The sequence below is a fragment of the Caretta caretta genome, chromosome 2 (assembly GCF_965140235.1).
Source record: "Caretta caretta isolate rCarCar2 chromosome 2, rCarCar1.hap1, whole genome shotgun sequence".
NCBI lineage: Eukaryota > Metazoa > Chordata > Testudines > Cheloniidae > Caretta > Caretta caretta.
The window spans coordinates 146,308,080-146,330,352 of NC_134207.1; the positions used below are offsets into that span (position 1 = coordinate 146,308,080).

General features: G+C 40.5%; 1 protein-coding gene across 4 annotated transcripts in view; it reads right to left on the bottom strand.

The window, feature by feature from the left end:
- Window positions 1-22,273, bottom strand: part of SLC12A7 (solute carrier family 12 member 7) — a 339,376-nt gene that overhangs the window by 140,077 nt on the left and 177,026 nt on the right. For 2 of the 4 annotated variants that reach the window (XM_048839505.2, XM_075125475.1), the window contains exons 4-6: window positions 16,995-17,141; window positions 14,890-14,944; window positions 9,884-10,087 (exon numbers count right to left, since the gene is read on the bottom strand). In XM_048839505.2, coding sequence (XP_048695462.2) covers window positions 9,884-10,087; window positions 14,890-14,944; window positions 16,995-17,141 — 406 coding nt within the window. The remainder of the gene's footprint in view (window positions 1-9,883; window positions 10,088-14,889; window positions 14,945-16,994; window positions 17,142-22,273) is intronic. The other 2 variants (XM_048839506.2, XM_075125474.1) reach the window with 1 other exon arrangement.

Here is a 22,273-nt window from a genome sequence, read left to right on the forward strand (position 1 = left end):
GCAAGGGACCACCCTGGCTTAACCAGGAGATCTTGAATTATCTAAAAATCAAAAAAGAGTCCTACAAAAAGTGGAAACTAGGTCAAACTGCAAAAGATGAATATAAACAAATAACACAGGTATGTAGGGACAAAATTGGAAAGACCAAGACACAAAACGAGATCAAACTAGCTAGAGACATAAAGGGTAACAAGAAAACATTCTACAAATACATTGGAAGCAAGAGGAAGACCAAGGACAGGGTAGGCCCATTTCTTAATTTGTGGGGGGAGGGACAATAACCAAAAATGTGGAAATAGCAGGGATGCTTAATGACTTCTTTGTGTCAGTTTTCATCAAGAAGGGTGGTGGTGATAGGACATCTAACATAGTGAATACCAGTGAAAATGGGGTAGGATCAGAAGAGGCTAAAATAGGGGGAGAACAAGTTAAAAATTACTTAGACAAATTAGATGTCTTCAAGGCACCAGGGCCTGATGAAATGCATCCTAGAATACTCAAGGAGCTGACAGAGGAGATATATGAGTCATTAGCGATTATCTTTGAAAAGTCATGGAAGATGAGAGAGATTCCAGAAGACTGGAAAAGGGCAAATATAGTGCAATCTATAAAAAGGGAAATAAAGACAACCCAGGAAATTACAGACGAGTCATCTTAACTTCTGTACCCAGAAAGCTAATGGAGCAAATAATTAAGCAATCAATTTGTAAACATTTAGAAGATAATAAGGTGATAAGTAACAGTCAGCATGGATCTGTGAAGAACAAATCACGTCAAACCAACCTGATAGCTTTCTGACTGGGTAACAAGACTTGTGGATGGGGGGAAGCAGTAGACGTGGCATATCTTGACTTCAGTAAAGGTTTTGATACTGTCTCGCACCAACAAACTAGGGAAATGCAACCTAGATGGAGCTACTATAAGCTGGGTGCAAAACTGGTTGGAAAACCGTTCCCAGAGAATAGTTACCAGTGGTTCACAGTCATGTTGGAAGGGCATAAAGAGTGGGATCCCACAGGGATCAGTTCTGTGTTTGGTTCTGTTCAAAGTCTTCATCAATGATTTAGATAATGGCACAGAGAGTACACTTATAATGTTTGCAGACAATAACAAGCTGGGAGGGGTTGCAAGTGCTTTGGAGGATAGGATTAAAATTCAAAATGATCTGGACAAACTGGAGAAATGGTCTGAAGTAAATAGGATGAAATTCAATGAGGACCAATGCAAAGTACTCCATTTAGGAAGGAATAATCAGTTGCACACATACAAAATGGGAAATGACTGCCTAGGAAGGAGTACTGCTGAAAGGGATCTGGGGTCATAGCGGACCACAAGCTAAATATAAGTCAACAGTGTAACGCTGTTGTAAAAAAAGTGAACATCATTCTGGGTTGTATTAGCAGGAGTGTTGTAAGCAAGATACGAGAAGTCATTCTTCCACTCTACTCCACGCTGATTAGGCCTCAACTGGAGTACAGTATCCAGTTCTGGGTGCCACACTTCAGGAAGGATGTGGACAAATTGGAGAGAGTCCAGAGAAGAGCAACAAAAATGATTAAAGAACATGATTAAATAACATGACCTATGAGGAAAGATTGAAAAAATGGGGTTTGTTTAGTCTGGAAAAGAGAAGACTGAGGGGGGACATGATAACAGTTTTCAATTACATAAAAGGCTGCTACAAGGAGGAGGGAGAAAAAATTTTCTTCTTTACCTCTGAGGATAGGACAAAAAGCAATGGGCTTAAATTGCAGCAAGGGAGGTTTAGATTGGACATTAGGAAAAACTTCCTAACTATCAGGGTGGTTAAGCACTGGAATAAATTGACTAGGGAGGTTGTGGAATGTCCATCATTGGAGATTTTTAAGAGCAGGTTAGACAAACACCTGTCAGGAATGATCTAGATCTGGGGTCGGCAACCCTCGGCATGCGGCCCGTCAGGGAAATCCACTGGCGGACTGCGAGACATTTTGTTTACATTGACTGTCCCAGCACATCCCCATGGCCCGCGGCTTTCTGCAGCTCCCATTGGCCGGAACGGCAAACCGTGACCACCTCAACAGCCCAACACCACAGGAATGATAAATGTTACTATGTTATGGTCACTATTTCCAAGTGGTCCTGTTATATTTACCTCTTGGACCAGATCCTTCACTCCACTCAGGATTACATCGAGAGTTGTCTCTTCCCTTGTGGGTTCCTGTACCAACTGCTCCAAGAAGCAGTCATTTAAAGTATTGAGAAATTTTGTCTCTGCATTTCATCCTGAGGTGACATGTAACCAGTCAATATGGGGATAAGTGAAATCCCCCACTATTATTGAGTTTTTTATTTTGGTAGCCTCTCTAATTTCCCTTAGCATTTCATCGTCACGATCACTGTCCTGGTCAGGTGGTCGATAATAGATCCCTACTGTTATATTCTTATTAGAGCATGGAATTACTATCCATGGAGATTCTATGGAACACGTGGATTCATTTAAGATTTTTATTTCATTTGATTCTACATTTTCTTTCACGTATAGTGCCACTGCCCAGCCCCCAGACGACCTGTTCTGTCCTTCCGATATATTTTGTACCCCGGAATGATTGTGCCCCATTGATTGTCCTCACTCCACCAGGTTTCTGTGATGCCTATTATATCAATATCCTCCTTTAACACGAGGCTCTCTAGTTCACCCATCTTATTATTTAGACTTCTAGCATTTGTGTACAAGCACTTGAAAAACTTGTCACTGTTTATTTGTCTGCCCTTTTCTGATGTGTCAGGTTCTTTATGTGAATGTTTCTCGTCGATCTGGCCCATACTTTATCCTCTTCCATCCTCTCCTCCTGACTAAAACCTAGAGAATCTCTATCAATAGACTCTCCTCAAAGAGAAGTCTCTGTCCGATCCACGTGCGCCTCTGCAGCAATCGGCTTTCCCCCATCTCTTAGTTTAAAAACTACTCTGCAACCTTTTTAATGTTAAGTGCCAGCAGTCTGGATCCACTTTGGTTTAGGTGGAGTCCATTCTTCCTGAAAAGTTTCCCCAGTTCCTAATAAATCTAAACCCCTCCTCTCTACACCATTGTCTCATCCACACATTGAGACTCTGAAGCTCTGCCTGCCTGGCCCTGCGTGTGGAACTGGAAGCATTTCTGAGAATGCCACCATAAAGGTCCTGGATTTCAGTCTCTTTCCTTGCAGCCTAAATTTGGCCTCCAGGACATCTCTCTTACCCTTCCCTATCTCACTAGTATGTACATGTACCACAACCACGGGCTCCTCCCCAGCACTACACATAAGTCTATCTAGATGCCTCGAGAGATCCGCAACCTTCGCATCAGGCAGGCAAGTCACCATGTGGTTCTCCCGGTCATCACAAACCCAGCTATCTATGTTTCTAATGATCAAATCTCCCATTACTAACACCTGCCTTTTCCTAATGCCTGGAGTCCCCTCCCGCAGAGAGGTAACCTCAGTGTGAGAGGATCATAGAATCACAGAATATCATGGTTGGAAGGGAACTCAGAAGGTCATCTAGTCCAACCCCCTGCTCAAAGCAGGACCAATCCCCATATCCCTAAATGGCCCCCTCAAGGATTGAACTCATAACCCTGGGTTTAGCAGGCCAAAGCTCAAACCACTGAGCTATCCCTCCCCCACCAGGATACCACAACATCATCTGGAAGGAGGGTCCCAACTATGGGAAGGTTTCCCTCTGCTCCCATTGACTGCTCTCCTTCTCTGGGCCTTTCATCCTCCTTAACAGCGCAGGGGCTGTCTGACCAGAGGTGGGACAAATCTACGGTGTCCCGGAAAGCCTCATCAACTTACCTCTCTGCCTCCCTTAGCTCCTTCAGTTCTGCCACCCTGGCCTCCAAAGCCCGTACATGGTCTCTGAGGGCCAGGAGATCTTTGCACCAAATGCACACATATGCCACCCGCCCACAGGGCAGGTAATCATACATGCTACACCAAGTGCAATAAACAGGATAGCCCCCACTCTGCTGCTGGGCTTCTGCCTGCATTCTCTCTACAGCTACCTAGGTTAATGATAGGGTTTTTGCTTAAATCAAGAAGTTTTGATTATAGTTTAGTTTAAAGGTTTTAAAGAATGGCAAGTGTACCTCACCCCCTTTCCACTCCCCTTCCAAACTCCCTCTTGAAACTCCCTGTTAGCGGTCCCTGGTCACAAAGCTCCCTGGTAGCATGCTCACTGCTTAATAAAGCCCTGGCCTTCTTGATAGCTCCACCCTCTGATTAAGGCTCAGCCAATGAACAAAGGCTTCTAGATTTCAAACCTTGTTTAGAAGCTCACAGCTTCCAACTGCCGGTCACAGTACACGGTCCTTCAAACAAAAAAACAGACAAACAGACAAACACAAGCTCAGCACACAGCACTAGGAAGTGTTGTTTACTCCTTCTCATAACACAAGAACTAGGGGTCACCAAATGAAATTAATAGGCAGCAGGTTTAAAACAGATAAAAGGAAGTATTTCTTCACACAACACACAGTCAACCTGTAGAACTCCTTTCCAGAGGATGTTGTGAAGGCCAAGACCATAACAGGGTTCAAAAAAGAACTAGATATATTCATGGAGGATAGTCCATCAATGGCTATTAGCCAGGATGGGTAAGGAATGGTGTCCCTAGCCTCTGTTTGTCAGAGGGTGGAGATGGATGGCAGGAGAGAGATCACTTGATCATTACCTGTTAGGTTCACTCCCTCTGGGCACCAGGCATTGACCACTCTCAGTAGACAGGATACTGGGCTGGATGGACCTTTGGTCTGACCAGTAGGACCATTCTTATGTTCTTATCTACTTTCTCTACACCAGTCATGATTTTATAGACCTCAATCATATCTCCCCTTAGCCGTCTCTTTTCCAAGCTGAAAAGTTCCAGTCTTATTAATCTCTCCTCATACGGAAGCCGTTCCATATCTCTAATCCTTTTTGTTGCCCTTTTCTGAACCTTTTCCAAATCAATATATCTTTTTTGAGATGGGACAACCACATCTGCACACAGTATTCAAGATGTGGGCATACCATGGATTTATATAGAGGCAACATGATATTTTCTGTCCTATTATCTATCCCCTTCTTAATTATTCCCAGAATTCTGTTCACTTTTTTGACTGCTGCTGCACATTGAGTGGATGTTTTCAGAGAACTATCCACAATGACTCCAAGATCTCTTTCTTGAGTGGCAACAGTGAATTTAGACCCCATCACTTTACATGTATAGTTGGGATTATGCTTTCCAATGTGCATTACTTTGCATTTATCAACATTAAATTTCACCTGCCATTTTGTTGCCCAGTTTTGAGAGATCCTTTTGTAGCTCTTCGCAGTCTGCCTGGGTCTTAACTATCTTTAGTAAATTTGTATCATCTGCAAATTTTGCCACCTCACTGTTTACCCCTTTTCCCAGATCATTTATGAGTATGTTGAATAGGACTGGTCCCAGAACAGACCCCTGGAAGACACCACTATTTACCTCTCTCCATTCTGAGAACTGTAATTACCAGGATCACCTCTGGAGCCCTTTTTAAAAATTGGCATCACATTAGCTATCCTCCAGTCATCTGGTACAGAAGCTGATTTAAATGATAGGTTACAGACTACAGTTAGTAGTTCTGCAATTTCACATTTGAGTTCCATCAGAACTCTTGCGTGAATACCATCTGATCCTGGTGACTTATTGCTGTTTAATTTATCAATTTCTTCCAAAACTTCCTCTAATGATACCTCAATCTGGGACAGTTCCTCAGATCTGTCACCTAAAAAGAATGGCTCAGTTTGGGAATCTCCTTCACATCCTCAGCCGTGAAAACGGATGCAAAGAATTCATTTAGTTTCACCTCAATAGGCTTATCATCCTAGAGTGCTCCTTTAGCACCTCGATCGTCCAGTGGCCCCACTGGTTGTTTAGCAGACTTCCTGCTTCTGATGTACTTTAAAAAAAAATTGCTATTACTTTTTGAGTCTTTGGCTAGCTGTTCCTCAAATTCTTTTGTGGCCTTCCTAATTGTATATTTACACTTCATTTGCCAGTGTTTATGCGCCTTTCCATTTTCCTCACTAGGATTTAACTTCCACTTTTTAAAGGATGTCTTTTTGCTTGCCATTGTTTGTTTTACTTTGTTGTTTAGCCATGGTGGCTCTTTTTTGGTTCTCCTACTATGTTTTTTAATTTGGGGTATACATTTAAGTTGAGGTGTCTATTAGGGTGTCTTTAAAAAGTTTCCACTCAGCTTGCAGAGATTTCACTTTTGGCACCATACCTTTTAATTTCTGTTTAATTAACCTCCTCATTTTTGTGTAGTTCCCCTTTCTGAAATTAAATTCTACAGTGTTGGGCTACTGTGGTGTTTTTCCTGCCACAGGGATATTAAATTTAATTATATTATGGTCACTATTACCAAGCGGTCCAGCTATATTCACCTCTTGGATCAGATCCTGTGCTCCACTTAGAACTAAATCAAGAATTGCCTCTTTTCTTGTGGGTTCCAGGACCAGCTGCTCCAAGAAGCAGTCATTTAAGGTGTCAAGAAACTTTATCTCTGCATCCCGTCCTGAGGTGACATGTACCCAGTCATTATGCGGATAATTGAAATCCCCCATTATTATTATTATTGAGTTTTTTATTTTAATAGCCTCTCTAATCCCCCTGAGCATTTCACAGTCACTTTCACCATCCTGGTCAGGTGGTCAGTAATATATCCTTACCGCCTTATAATAATTATATATTATTATATAATAATAATCTTATTATTAGAGTATGGAATTTCTATCTATAGAGATTCTATGGTACAGTTTGATTCATTTACAATTTTTACTTCATTTGCTTCTATGCTTTCTTTCACATATAATGCCACTCCCCCACCAACATGACTGTTCTGTCCTTCCAATACGTTTTGTACCCTGGTATTACTGTATCCCATTGAGTAGCCTCATTCCACCAAGTTTCTGTGATGCCTATTATATCAATATCCTCATTTAATACAAGGTACTCTACTTCACCCATTTTATTATTTAGACTTCTAGCATTCATATATAAGCACTATAAAAATTGTCTCCTTTTGGCTGTCTGCCATTACATGATGTAATTAAATGGGATATTTTTTATTTGACTGTTTCTGATCAGACCCTGCCTGTATTTTATCATTTTCCATCCTCTTTCCCTCACTAGGACATCTGAGGGTTAGAAGGGACCTCAGGAGGTCATCTAGTCCAACTCACTGCTCAAAGCAGGACCATCTCCAATTTTTGCCCCAGATCCCTAAATGACCCTTTTAAGGATTGAACTCACAACCCTGGGTTTAAGCAGGCCAATGCTCAAACCACTGAGCTATCCCTCCCCCCATTCTCCATTAATAGATCCTCCATTAAGAGATTCTCCATTAATAGATCCTCCCCTAAGGAATGTCCAACCATGTACTTCTCAGCACCTGTCGGTTTTCCCCCAGCCCTTAGTTTAAAAACTGCTCTATGGCTTCTTTAATGTTAAGTGCCAGCAATCTGGTTCCATTTTGGTTTAGCTGGAGCCCTCCTTCCTGTATAGGCTCCCCCTAGCCCAAAAGTTTCCCCAGTTCCTAATAAATCTAACCCCCTCCTCCCTACACCATCATCTCATCCACGCATTGAGACTCTGCAGTTCTGCCTGTCTAACTGGCCCTGCATGTGGAACTGGGAGCATCTCAGAGAATGCTACCATGGAGGTCCTGGACTTCAATCTCTTACCTAGCAGCCTAAATTTGGCCTCCAAGACCTCTCACCTATCCTTCCCTATGTCATTGGTACCTATATGTACCATGACCACCGGCTTCTCCCCAGCACTACACATAAGTCTATCTAGATATCTCAAGAGATCCGCAACCTTTGCGCCAGGCAGGCAAGTCACCGTGCGGTTCTCCTGGTCATTGCAAACCTGGCTATCTATGTTTCTAATGATCAAATCTCCCATAGAATCATAGAATATCAGGGTTGGAAGGGACCTCAGGAGGTCATCTAGTCCAACCCCCTGCTCAAAGCAGGGCCCATTACTAATACCTGCTTCTTTCTAATAGCTGGAGTTCCCTCCCCTGGAGAGGTATCCTCAGTGTGAGAGGATACCACAACATCATCTGGAAGGAGGGTCCCAACTATGGGATTGTTTCTCTGTGCTCCAGTTAGATGCTCTCCTTCCCTGGGACTTTCATCCTCCTCAACAGCACAGAGGCTGTCAGACTGGGGGTGGGACAGTTCTACTGTGTCCCAGAAAGTCTCATCTATGTACCTCTCTGTCTCCCTCAGCTCCTCCAGTTCAGCCACTCTGGTCTCCAAAGCCCGTACAAGATCTCTAAGGGCTAGGAGCTCCTTGCACCAAATGCACACATACGCCACCTGCCCATAGGACAGGTAATCATACATGCTGCATTGGGTGCAATAAACTGGGTAGCCCCCACTCTATTGCTGGACTTCTGCCTGCATTTCCCTGCAGTTGTTATTGTTTTGTTTATATCAAGGGGGTATTTTTGGCTTTTAAGTTTAAAGAATATTGAGTTCTAGCCCCCCTCACACTGCCCCTGTTAACACCCTCGCAAAACTCCCCTGTTAGCTGCTCCTGTTCCCTAGCTCCTCTGGCTGCTTAGGAGAGGGCTTAAGCTCTGGTCTCCCTGAGTAGCCCTGAGTAGCCTCATTCCCTAGTTAAGTTTTGATGGGTGCTAAAAGGCCTAGGGATTACAGCCTCGTTAAGAAGCTCTCAGCCTTGCCTAGCAGGCTGCTAGGCTCAGCACACACACGGTCAGTACTCGTTCCCCCAAACAAACAAACAAAGCACACGTTATATTTCAGTCAAGCAGCGAGCACACCACATTTAGTGTTCATTTCGGTTTTGGGCCATATCTAGATTATCTTTAATCTGTTCCCCACCACACTGCATAGCAGTCCAACTTCATCCTTTCCGAGTCTTTTTTTATTTATATAATTTAAAAAACCTATTTATTTTAATTCTCTTGGCAAAAGTTAGCTCTACTTTTTAGCAATTCTTACTTTGTTCCTTCATTTTCTAACCTGCAAGATATTGCTTTTTCAATCCCTGTTTCCATTCCCTAGAGACTCTCTACTTTCATTAACCTTTTTGATGTAGTTATTCACCCAGTTGGATCTGGAACCTTTCCCTAAAATTCCCCCTCCCCCGGCCCCCCTTCCTTGCAACATAAATTTCAGATAGTTTTGTATACTTGATTTAAAGAAATTCTAAGCCTCCTCCACATTTAGGTCCTTGAGCTCTTCAGTCCAATTGACTTCAACTAATTCCCTTAATTTCCCTTTTGAAATAAAAAACCATAGATGATGACCTGTTTTGATTATCCTTACATTTAATTTAAACTAAATCAGCTCATGAACCTCGATCCAAGGTTATTTCCTAAAACCAGCTCTTCTCACTATTTTCTCACTATTTTCTCACTATTTACCAAAACCAAGTCTAAAATTTAGGGCTGTCAAATGATTAAAAAAATTAATCGCGCTGTCAAACAATAACAGTGTGACGTTGCACCCCATAATGCTTTATGGAAATATGCTTATGAATGTAAATATGACATAACTGGGATGTGTTTTATGCTACATATGCCATGTAACATATCTCTGCAAAGGTTATGATCTACTGAATATATTCATCCTATTTGTATGCATGTATCATTTTTGTATTCAAAGTTATGAATATTGGCTGTGTACTTGTTTGATTTTAATGAGCCTTAGTAAGGCATTTGGGCAGCTTCTTTAGAAAGGAATTTGCAAGTTAAGTGCCCAGTCAAGAAACACTTAATGGACAATGGATCTTGAAAGGCTCCAATCCACATAAGAAGTCTACCTGAGGACGTTCAAGATAGTATGTGAACAATGGCTGCTACCTGTAAGTTCTAAGTCATTCATGGGCATGTGACTTGCCCATGTGACTCCAAAACTCCATCTTGTAGTTGGGATTCTACACAGGGGGAGGAAGGGGTGTCCACCCACAAGAGAAAGTCTATTTAAATCCCTGGGAGATCCTTCCATTTTGTCTTCAGCTGGATCAAGAGATAGCCTCTCCACCCCCAAAGGATACCTGAAAGAAACTGGAACAAAGGACAGTAACCATAAGTGTGTAAGTGATTGCTCGACCCAGACTAGAAGGAGTCTAGTCTGTAAAAGAAGCTTACTGGAACATCTCTGAGGGTGAGATTTCATCTGTAATAACTTTCTTACTGTATTGGGCATAGACTTGCATGTTTTATTTTATTTTGCTGGGTAATTCACTTTGTTCTATTACCAGCAGGAGAGTGAGTTTGGGGGGGGGGGGAGAAAACCTGGATTTGTGCTGGAAATGGCCCAACTTGATGATCACTTTAGATAAGCTATTACCAGCAGGAGAGTGAGTTTGTGTGTGTATGGGGGTGGAGGGGGGAGAAAACCTGGATTTGTGCTGGAAATGGCCCACCTTGATTATCATGCACATTGTAGGGAGAGTGGTCACTTTGGATAAGCTATTACCAGCAGCAGAGTGAGTTTGTGTGTGTGGTTTTTGGAGGGGGGTGAGGGAGTGAGAGAACCTGGATTTGTGCAGGAAATGGCCCACCTTGATTATCATACACATTGTGAAGAGAATGGTCACTTTGGATAGGCTGTTACCAGCAGGAGAATGAGTTTGGGGGAGGGGGTGAGAAAACCTGGATTTGTGCTGGAAATGGCCCAACTTTATGATCACTTTAGATAAGCTATTACCAGCAGGACAGTGGGGTGGGAGGAGGTATTGTTTCATGGTCTCTCTGTGTATATAACGTCTTCTGCAGTTTCCACAGTATGCATCCGATGAAGTGAGCTGTAGCTCACGAAAGCTCATGCTCAAATAAATTGGTCAGTCTCTAAGGTGCCACAAGTACTCGTTTTCTTTTTGCGAAGACAGACTAACACGGCTGTTACTCTGAAATTTGTTCTGTGGGTTATTACTTGGAACCACTTAAATCCTACTTTTTGTATTTAATAAAATCACTTTTTACTTATTAATTAATGGGGGGCACCAGCTGTGCATATTTCTCTATCAGTGTTATAGATGGCGAACAATTTATGAGTTTACCCTGTACAAGCTCTATTCAGGGTAAAACGGATTTATTTGGGGTTTGGATCCCATTGGGACTTGGGCATCTGAGTGTTGGAGACAAGAACACTTCTTAAACTGTTTTCAGTTAAGCCTGCAGTTTGTGGGATGTTATTCAGACCTGGGTCTGTGTTAGGGTGCTGAGGTCCCAAGCTGGCAGGGAAAGCAGGGCCAGAACTAGCCTTATCACATCAGTTGGCAGTCCCAAGGAGTTTTCTGTGATCCAACCCATCACAAACAGAATACCATTTATTTAAATATTTTGGATGTTTTCTACACTTTCAAATATATTTATTTCAATTGCAACAAAGAATACAACATGTACAGTGCTCACTTTATATTTATTTTTGATTACATATATTTGCACTGTAAAAAAGAAACAAAAGAAATAGTATTTTTCAATTCACCTAAGACAAGTAATGTAGTGTACTGCCATCTCTTTATCATGAAAGTTGAACTTACAAATGTAGAATTATGTACAAAAAATAACTGCATTCAAAACTAAAACAATGTAAAAGTTTAGAGCCTACAAGTCCACTCAGTCCTACTTCTTGTTCAGCTAATCATAGAATATCAGGGTCAGAAGGGACCTCAGGAGGTCATCTAGTCCAACACCCTGCTCAAAGCAGGACCAATCCCCAATTTTTGCCCCAGATCCCTAAATGGCCCCCTCAAGGATTGAACTCACAACCCTGGGTTTAACAGGCCAATGCTCAAACCACTGAGCTATCCCTCCCCTATAGTCTATAATCACTCAGACAAGTTTGTTTACACTTACAGGAAATCATGCCTCCCACTCCTTTACAATGTCACCTGAAAGTGAGAACAGGCATTCGGATGGCACTGTTGTAGCCAGGATTGCAAGATATTTACATGCCAGATGCGCTAAAGATTCATATGTCCCTTCATGCTTCTGACCCAGGGAGTCTACAGTAAGACCCCTAACACCATCCCACTGGATCCTCTTTTGCTGTCCTTCCCCAAAGTAATTTTGGCCCAAAATTTTGTTTTGTCCATATTACCATACTGTCATTTCTTATTTCTTTACCATTTACCAGAGAGAGATGCCTTTTCATTTACATCTCCTCAAATATTGGGCAGACAGAAATAAAAGGGGACATTACAAGGTAGGAAAAAATAATTTTGGTGGGAGAAAGGAGAAGGGAAAACATGTTCCCCTTGTCATCATCATCCCTCCTCATAGAGACTTTTTTTAGTGTCCTGGGTCATATAAAATGCCCAATATACACTTTTTTACAAAGATGTGCTGATGTTGCTACTTCCCAGCTTCTGACTCAACAGTGACACATGCTTATTTCTCAAAGTGGAGAATTTTTTCCAATAACTTTGTGTTCTGAGTTAATCATTGAACACTGATACAGTGTTAAGAACCTTCCCTTTGAGCAAAGGAATAGCTTTGATAAAGTCTACATTTTTCTCTTCATTCCAAACACTGTTCATCCAACTAAATGCTCATTCAGTTGGGCTGTTCGTTTCATGTAACACAGACCAAATTCTACTTGGTATAGCAAGAGATCTTCAAGAAACATTAAGAAACAAAACATTTTGATTAAATGAAAAAGTGGGACAGACCCATCCTTAAAAAAGGGAAGAAGGAGGATCCTGGGAACTACAGGCCGGTCAGCCTCACCTCAGTCCCTGGAAAAATCATGGAGCAGGTCCTCAAGGAATCAATTTTGAAGCACTTAGAGGAGAGGAAAGTGATCAGGAACAGTCAGCATGGATTCACCAAGGGAAGGTCATGCCTGACTAATCTACTTGCCTTCTATGATGAGATAACTGGCTCTGTGGATGAGGGGAAAGCAGTGGATGTGTTATTCCTTGACTTTAGCAAAGCTTTTGACACGGTCTCTGATAGTATTCTTGCCAGCAAGTTAAAGAAGTATGGGCTGGATGAATGGACTATAAGGTGGAGAGAAAGCTGGCTAGATCCTCGGGCTCAATGGGTAGTGATCAATGGCTCCATGTCTAGTTGGCAGCCGATATCAAGCGGAGCACTCCAAAGGTTGGTCCTGGGGCCGGTTTTGTTCAATATCTTCATTAATGATCTGGAGGATGGCATGGACTACATCCTCAGCAAGTTTGCTGATGACCCTAAACTGGGAGGAGTGGTAGATACGCTGGAGGGTAGGGATAGGATACAGAGGGCCCTAGACAAATTAGAGGATTGGGCTAAAAGAAATCTGATGAGGTTCAACAAGGACAAGTGCAGAGTCCTGCACTTAGGACGGAAGAATCCCATGCACCACTACAGACTACGGACCGAATAGCTAGGCAGCAATTCTGCAAAAAAGGACCTAGGGGTTACAGTGAATGAGAAGCTGGATATGAGTGAACAGTGTGCCCTTGTTGCCAAGAAGACCAATGACATTTTGGGCTGTATAAGTAGGGGCATTGCCAACAGATCGAGGGACGTGATCGTTCCCCTCTATTCGACATTGGTAAGGTCTCAGCTGGAGTACTGTGTCCAGTTTCGGGCCCCACACTACAAGAAGGATGTGGAAAAATTGGAAAATGTCCAGCAGAGGGAAACAAAAATGATTAGGGGTCTGGAACACATGATTTGGGGGGGGGGGTTGATAGCCGCTTTCAACTACCTGAAAGGGGGTTCCAAAGAGATGGATCTAGACTGTTCCCAGTGGTAGCAGATGACAGAACAAGAAGTAATGGTCTCAAGTTGCAGTGGGGGAGGTTTAGGTTGGATATTAGGAAAAACTTTTTCACTAGGAGGGTGGTGAAGCACTGGAATGCGTTACCTAGGGAGGTGGTGGAATCTCCTTCTTTTGAGGTTTTTAAGGTCAGGCTTGACAAAGCCCTGGCTAGGATAATTTAGTTGTGGATTGGTCCTGCTTTGAGCAGGGGGTTGGACTAGATGACCTCCTGAGGTCCCTTCCAACCCTGATATTCTATGATTCTATGACATTTCAGGAGTCCTGAAAGAAGTTCCTAGGATAATAGGGGATATCATGTGAAAAAGCAGGAAGTAGGGTCACTTTGTGTAAAAGAATTCCATTTATTTTTTCTACTGAAATGTTATGTCATGTATAGCAGTACCCTATGTATGTTACAGACTAATTTTATTGCACAGATTCTTACATTTTAAGAAAAGAAAGACTATTATGATAATCAAGTCTGACTGCCTGCATAATACAGGTCACACAATTTCACCCAGTAATTCCTGTATCAAGTCCATAACTTCTGGCTGAGCTAGAGCATATCTTTTAAAAAATGACCAATCTTGATTTAAAGATTTCCAGTAATGGAGAATCTGACACATCAGTAGGTAAGTTGTTCCAATGGTTATGGTGTTCTCAATTCAAAAAAGAAATTGAAAATTGGAAAGGATTCAGAAAAGAACTATAATAAAGATTTCAGACTTGGAAAACCTGCCTTAAAGTGAGAGACAGAGCTTCTCAATTTATTTAGTTTATCCAAGTGAAGTCTCAGAAGTGACTTGCTCATGGTCTACATGAGGAAGAGATTTCTTATTTCAGACTGCTCTTAATCTAGCAGAAAAAGGAAAAACAAGTTCCAGTGGTTTGAAGCTGAAGCTAGACAATTGTGGACTAGAAATAAGGCATTAATTTTTAAACCACAAGGGCAATTAACCATTGGAATAATTTATCAAGGGATATGGTGGATTCTCCATCACATTAGGTCTTTAAATGTACAGCTTTAATAATATATATATTGCATATAAATCCTTTAAAGTGCATTTATAATTACTTTAGGTTTAAGATTCAGGTTAAAAATTGTAAATACCTGGAACTACGCCATTTGTTGCTATTGCGCTCATTGAAATTGCAGTCAGCATAGTCTGTGGAAAGACCATTATTAAGAAAGTTTAATTTAAGATAATAAAGTTCTTTAAAAACTATAAATGATGGACAAGCCCAATGGTCTAGTGGGAATAAGCTGGAAATTGGAAAATATCTTTATGTCTTTGTGGTGACAGGGACTCAAGTTATATGCCTTTTTTTCCTAACTAAGCTAATTGATTCCAAAGTCAGTTGAGCATTGAGTCTTAGACTGAACAACTGTTTAATACATCTAGAAGTATGGGTCAGCTCAAAGCAGAGCCTTTGAATATATAACTGGAAAGAAGGGGAAACCTTGAGGACTTTCAATATTCACCAGAAAACAACCCAAAGAAAATATTGTTCTCATTAAATAGTAATTAGTAACAAATGACCATTGTGTATCTTTACCATCATTACCATTGTGTATCTTACTTCTAGCTCCATATTCCAAAACAATTACATTTATGAACTTGAGCTACAAGTAAATCACAGTACTGCTAATAATTAAGTTTCAGAGTTTGATGTGAAATTTTGAAAAGTAATTCCTTCTTACCCAAATTTAAATAAACACAAAGCAGGAGGATAAATCAAGAGAAGAACAAATACTAAGGACTGATTTAATGAGAACCATGAAATACAATTTTAATTACTGAGTAAATGGCGCTAACATTAGTATTTTACAAACTTAAGACTGAATCTTGTTTTGATCAATTCAATGAGGATAAGTAGTGCAGCTGGGCAAGAAATGGTTTCCCTGTTCTATGAAAGTTTTTTAAATTTCAAAATACTTTTTCCATTTTGCATTGGGACAAAACTAAGACCTTTCCAAAAATCCCCAAAAAACAGTTTTTCAAAAAATCAAGAGATACACCATACTAGCCCAGCCTAAGGTTAGGACATGTTCTAGTCCCTTTGTCTCCCATGTCCCATGTGAGTGCCATAATCACCCATATATAAAGCCAGTCTCTCTCTCTCTCTCTCTCTGGTCCAATGAATATTTAATTAGTTATACAAAGTGGAACAAAAAGAAAAGGAGTACTTGTGGCACCTTAGAGACTAACCAATTTATTTGAGCATGAGCTTTCGTGAGCTACAGCTCACTTCATCAGATGTATACCGTGGAAACTGCAGCAGACCAATTTATTTGAGCATGAGCTTTCGTGAGCTACAGCTCACTTCATCAGATGTATACCGTGGAAACTGCAGCAGACTGCAGTCTGCTGCAGTTTCCACGGTATACATCTGATGAAGTGAGCTGTAGCTCACGAAAGCTCATGCTCAAATAAATTGGTTAGTCTCTAAGGTGCCACAAGTACTCCTTTTCTTTTTGCGAATACAGACTAACACGGCTGTTCCTCTGGAAAGTGGAACAGTTCTAATAGGAGAGATTCAGACACACCAACTTCAGAAAAACCCATAGCTTTGTGGTTATGAGACTCATATGGGATGTGCAAGTTGTAAGTTCAAGTCCCTGCTCTGAATCAGGCAGAATAAGGACTCGAACCTGGATCATCTTCTTCCCAGGAGAGTGGCCTCACCATTGAGTTATTGGCTATTCTGGAGTCCATCTCTCTGTATCTGTCTTTTTGATCAGAAAATCCATCCTGGGAATCTAAGAAACATTTCCCAATGGAAGTTTTGCTTAACCTGATACCTTTTCATAAACATTTGTTTCAGTGAATTGCAGTTTCTGACAATAAAACCATTTTGTCAGAAAATTTCTGACCAGCTCTAATAAGCAAAGAGACAGCAGTGTGTCCTATCAATCAAGGCAGAAACAGTGCGGGAGGGCTCACTTTGCTGCACCTTTTCAGTGTAGGGTGCCCATTGCAACTGAATTTCAACATACACACTACTTAAAGTCTATGCATAAATGAACACGCTAAAAGACATAAAAGGCAAGCTAGTATTTTAGCCCACCTTAACTCCCACCTGTACTGCTCTTTGAACTCTATAAAAGGGTTCTGCCTGCTGCTTGTGCAAGCAGGGAGACAGGGGAGTTGGTCTGGCAGTAGCATAGAATAGGATTTAACTTTAAATGTATAAGACAATTAAATATTAACTTACACAAGCACAGCACATGAACACAATGATGAAAGATTCAAGAACTCCAGATGTTCCAACAATCCACGTCAAACGTAGGAAAAGAATGACTCCCAAAATATTTTGCAAGCAGGGAAGGTACACACCAATAAAAGTGCCCATACGTGGAGCCTGAAACAAACAAAATATAAATTCCACCTAGAATATTTCTTCCCAAACAAAAGACCAGGTATCTTAACACCTCATCCAGCAAATTCACAATGACTTGTAACAAAAAGTCTTTTTTTTAGTAAGGAGTGAGCAAAAACTGAGTGAAGACCTCAGGATTTCTAGTTTTATAGATAACATTACAGCATTTAAAAAAAGATTCTAGTTTTTTAGATAAAACACAGCATTTAAAAAAAAATAGAATACCTTTTATGCACTAAGATAGTCTCTGTTAAGAATTAGGAGGAGACCTTAAGGTGAGACAGATCATCCTACATCTGCCTGCCATGAGGTTTCTCGCAGCTTCCTCTGAAGCATCTGATGTTGGCCTCTGTTTGAGACAGGATGCTGGACCACAGATCTGATTCAATATGGCACATTTGTTAATATTTCCTTTATTTCATTTTTGATGCTCAGGGATCAAAATTCAAAATCAAGCCAGATGTTAAAAATATAAATGACAGTTCTCTATTCAGGCCCCACTCTGAATCCCAACCTCTGTCTACTTTTCTGTAGAAGTGCTCAGCTGTGAAGCAGTTAACCCTGACATTTACACTGGCCAGGTTTTTCAAAACCACAAGCCTAAGGTTAGTCTCTTAAGTACATATTTAGGCTTCTAAATAAGACATCTGATTTTCAAAAGTACTGAGCACCTAACACATCCCACTGAGGCTTAAATCTTCCATTTTTAAAAAAAATTAAACCATTGTCAATATGTAACTCCAGTCATTCAGACTTGTTGACTGTACCTTTGTTCTGTAGGCACAATGAGAGACCACTCTAATGGTTTATACTTGGAAAGTTTTCTTCACTTCTATAAGGTCTAAAACAACTGGGTATTTGTTATTTTTTGTTTTTGTGGGTTTTTTTAATTAAATGAAAGCTTAAATTCCATAGAAAATGATGACATCACTGTAAAGTGCTGGTACTTCATATCACTGTATATCAGCTCAGTCTGACTTCTCAATTAGGCAGCCTATTTTTGTGTTTGGTCTGGTAGATTAGATTGTCAAACATGGAATAAAGAAATAATTTCACTTGATCTGAACAAGTCAGTGAGCCTTTATTTCTACTTTAAACACAGATATTTTATCTTTTTAAATAACATCTATCAAATAAAATCCAAGGAAATATAATGAGTCTCTGTCAAAATCTTAGAATTCTAATTACTTTCACTTTGACCCCAAAACACACCATAGAACGGAGTGTAGCAAGAGAGCCAAGACAACTGAGAACAAGAGAGAAGAGAGATCACATATAACAATAAAGAAGGAAGGGGTAAAAAAATATAATTAGACCCACCATGTTTACAACCCAAAAAGTTAAAAAGTCATAAATCATATGATTTTTAAAGTAATCCCATGCACTTTTTTAAAAATTCAAGAAATATAGTGTGTAGTTGGTTTATCAACATATGTATGAAGACCTTGTTTTATTCCTCTTTTATGTAACCTACAGCCTTGTATAGACATGATTTGCATTGCTGCCACTCGCCACAGCTTAGAATACATAAATGGACCCCTCTCTTTCACCATGTCTGCACTAGCGAGCTTACAGCGGCACAGCAGCACCAATGCAGCTGTGCCACTATAAGATCGCTCGTGTAGCCAAGCTATGCCAATGGGAGAGAATTCTCCCACTGACATAATTAAACCATGAGCGGTGCTAGCTATGTTGGTGGGGGGGGGGTTTTTCACATCCCTGAGCGACATAAGTTATACCAACAAAAGTGTTAGTGTAGACATAGCCTTTGTGTAATGATGCTTCTAATCAGTTAACAAATGTTCCTCAAGGCAATATAAAGAGCCTAAAGTCTTGTCTACATTAAGGAATTTTTTTCAGAGTAGCAGCCGTGTTAGTCTGTATTCGCAAAAAGAAACGGAGTACTAGTGGCACCTTAGAGACTAACCAATTTATTTGAGCATAAGCTTTCGTGAAGCTTATGCTCAAATAAATTGGTTAGTCTCTAAGGTGCCACTAGTACTCCTTTTCTTATTAAGGAATTTGTTTACCAGTATAACTACATCAATTTAATTACACTGATACAAACCCAGTGTTGATGGGCTGCATTATGAAATGGTGTGGCTAATACCAGGGTAACCAAATTAAAGTACACTGGTATAAACCTGACCTAGAACTGGTGTAGCCTGTCTATATTAGTTGTTCACACTAGTCTAATTAAATCAATGTTGTTATATTAATGCATAAATTCTGAATGTAGACAAAGCCTAACTCTCCTTAATTTTCTCTCCCACCCCTCCACTTCCTCCAACTCTCCATTGACCTTTCATGTGCCACTTCCACTGTACTCCAAGCTCATGAAAGCTCAAGAAAATTATAAAAACAAACTAGGATTATGTAAACAATAGTTATGTACAGTGCAGACTTTTAAAAGAATCTGTTTTCCCCAGGTTATCTAAATACATCGCAATGAGAAAAACATTTAAACTCATACAACAATCATTACCGTCATCAGAGAAAAATGACAAGCATCACACAGTTCTGTAGCAGATGCAGAGATAGAATTCAATGCTGAAGTATGACATTCACTTCCCTTAACCATAAGACCATCCTTTCTCTACCTGCAGTCCCCTGCCTTATTCACCATACACACCTTTCAACTTCAGCAAATGAAGTAGGAGTACTACAGACAACACCCTCATTCACCTACACAACCCAAATTCATTCCCAGTGCTCCATCAATTCTGTACACTGAAAGAGGCAGGGTCTGTGGAGAAAGCAGTATATGGTCATGTAATTAAAGACTGTATCATAATATATACACAGAAGGGTGCCTAAGTAAGATTGCATAGGTATAAGTCAGAAAATAGAAGTACAATCCAAAGGAAGCTAATAGAAATTAGTATAAAGTATGGAAGATGAAATGTAAGAAAGAAATTATAAGGCTAAAATGGATAATTTTTGTGTGCATACATTATACAATCATAGAACCATAAGACTTGAGAGGGCATTTAGTCCAATCCCCTGCACTCAGGCAGGACTAAATATTATCTAGACTATCGCTGACAGGTGTTTGTCTAACCTGCTCTTAAAAATCTCCAGTGACAGAGATTCCTCAATCTCCTTAGGCAACCTATTCCAGTGCTTAACTACTCTGACAGTTAGGAAGTTTTTCTCAATGTAAAACCTAAATTGCCCTTGTTCCATTTTAAGCTCTTGTCTTTTTGTCCTATCCTCAGAGGTTAAAGAGAACATTTTTTCTCCCTCCTCCTTATAACAACCTTTTATGTACTTGAAAATTATTATCATGTCCCCTCTCAGTCTTCTCTTCTCCAGAATAAACAAACTCATTTTTTTCAATCTTCCCTCATAGGTCATGTTTTCTAGACATTTAATCATTTTTGCTGCTCTTCTCTGGACACTTTCCAATTTGTCCACATCTTTCCTGAAAGGTGGTGCCCAGAAGTGGACACAATACTCCAGCTGAGGACTAATCAGCACAGAGTAGAGTTGAAGAATTACTTCTCATGTCTTGTTTACAACACTCCTGCTAATACATCCCAGAATGATGTTTGCTTTTTTTGCAACAGTGTTACACTGTTGACTCATATTTAGCTTGTGATCCGCTATGACCCCCAGATCCCTTTCCACAGTCCCAGGCAGTCATTTCCCATTTTGTACATGTGCAATTGACTGTTCCTTCCTAAGTGGGGTACTTTGCATTTATTGAAGACCATTTTATCCAGTTTGTCCAGATCATTTTGAATTTTAATTCTATCCTCCAAAGCAATTGCAACCCCTTCCAGCTCGGTATTGTTTGCAAATTTTAAGTGTACTATCTATGCCATTATCTAATTCATTGATGAAAATACTGAATGGAACTGGACCCAGAACTGATCTCTGTGGAACCCCATTTGATGTGCCCTTCCAGCTTGAATGTGAACCACTGATAACTATTCTCTGGGAACAGTTTTCCAACCAGTTATGCACCCACCTGAAAGTAGCTCCATCTAGGTTGTATTTCCCTAGTTTGTTTAGGAGAAAGTCATGCAAGACAGTATAAAAAGCCTTACTAAATTCAAGATATATCACATCTACCACTTCCCCCCATCCACAAGGCTTGTTACTCTATCAAAGAAAGATATTAGGTTGGTTTGACAGTTTGTTCTTGATAAACCCATGCTGACTGTTACTTATCACCTTATAGTCTTCTAAGGGTTTGCAAATTGATTGCTTAATTATTTGCTCCATTATCTTTCCACGTACTGAAGTTAAACTGACTAGTCTATAATTCCCTGGGTTTTCCTTATTTCCCTTTTTATAGATTGGCACTATATCTGCCCTTTTCCAGTCTTCTGGAATTTCCTCCATCTTCCACGACTTTTAGAAGATAATCACTAATGGCTCAGATATCTCCTCAGTCAGCACTTTAAGTATTTTAGGATGTATTTCATCAGGCCCTGGCGACTTGAAGACATCTAATTTGTCTAAGTAATTTTTAACTTGTTCTTTCCCTATTCTGGATCCTACCTCATTTTCATTTGTATTCACTATGTTAGACATCCAATCACCACCAACCTTCTTAGTGAAAACCGAAACAAAGAAGTCATTAAGCATCCCTGCCATTTCCACATTTTTGGTTATTGTCCTTCCCCCTCTCCCCTCCCCATACCCTCTCCTCCCCCCAGCCCCTTGAGTAACGGGCCTACCCTGTCTTCCTCTTGCTTCCAATGTATTTGTAGAATGTTTTCTTGTTACCCTTTTGTCTCTAGCTAGTTTGATCTCATTTTGTGCCTTGGCCTTTCTAATTTTGTCCCTTCACCTCCCTGCTTTTCTTGGGGGAGGGGGAGGGCTTGTTTTTATACCAATTCTAGGAATCTGGGTAACAAGCAAGATGAACTGGAAATTCTGATTGATTAGAAGAAACTTGATGTAAGTGACACTACTGAAAACTGGTAGGATGATATGCATGATTAGAATGTTAAAATCACTGGTTATCACCTATTCAGCAAGGATAGTAGGTAAAAGAGGTGAGTGGGGAGGTGGCACCCTACTTCAAATATACTATTACTTGATTTAGACTTATTAATAACTCAGATCCACAAGATATTGAATCACTATGGGTCAATGCGCTA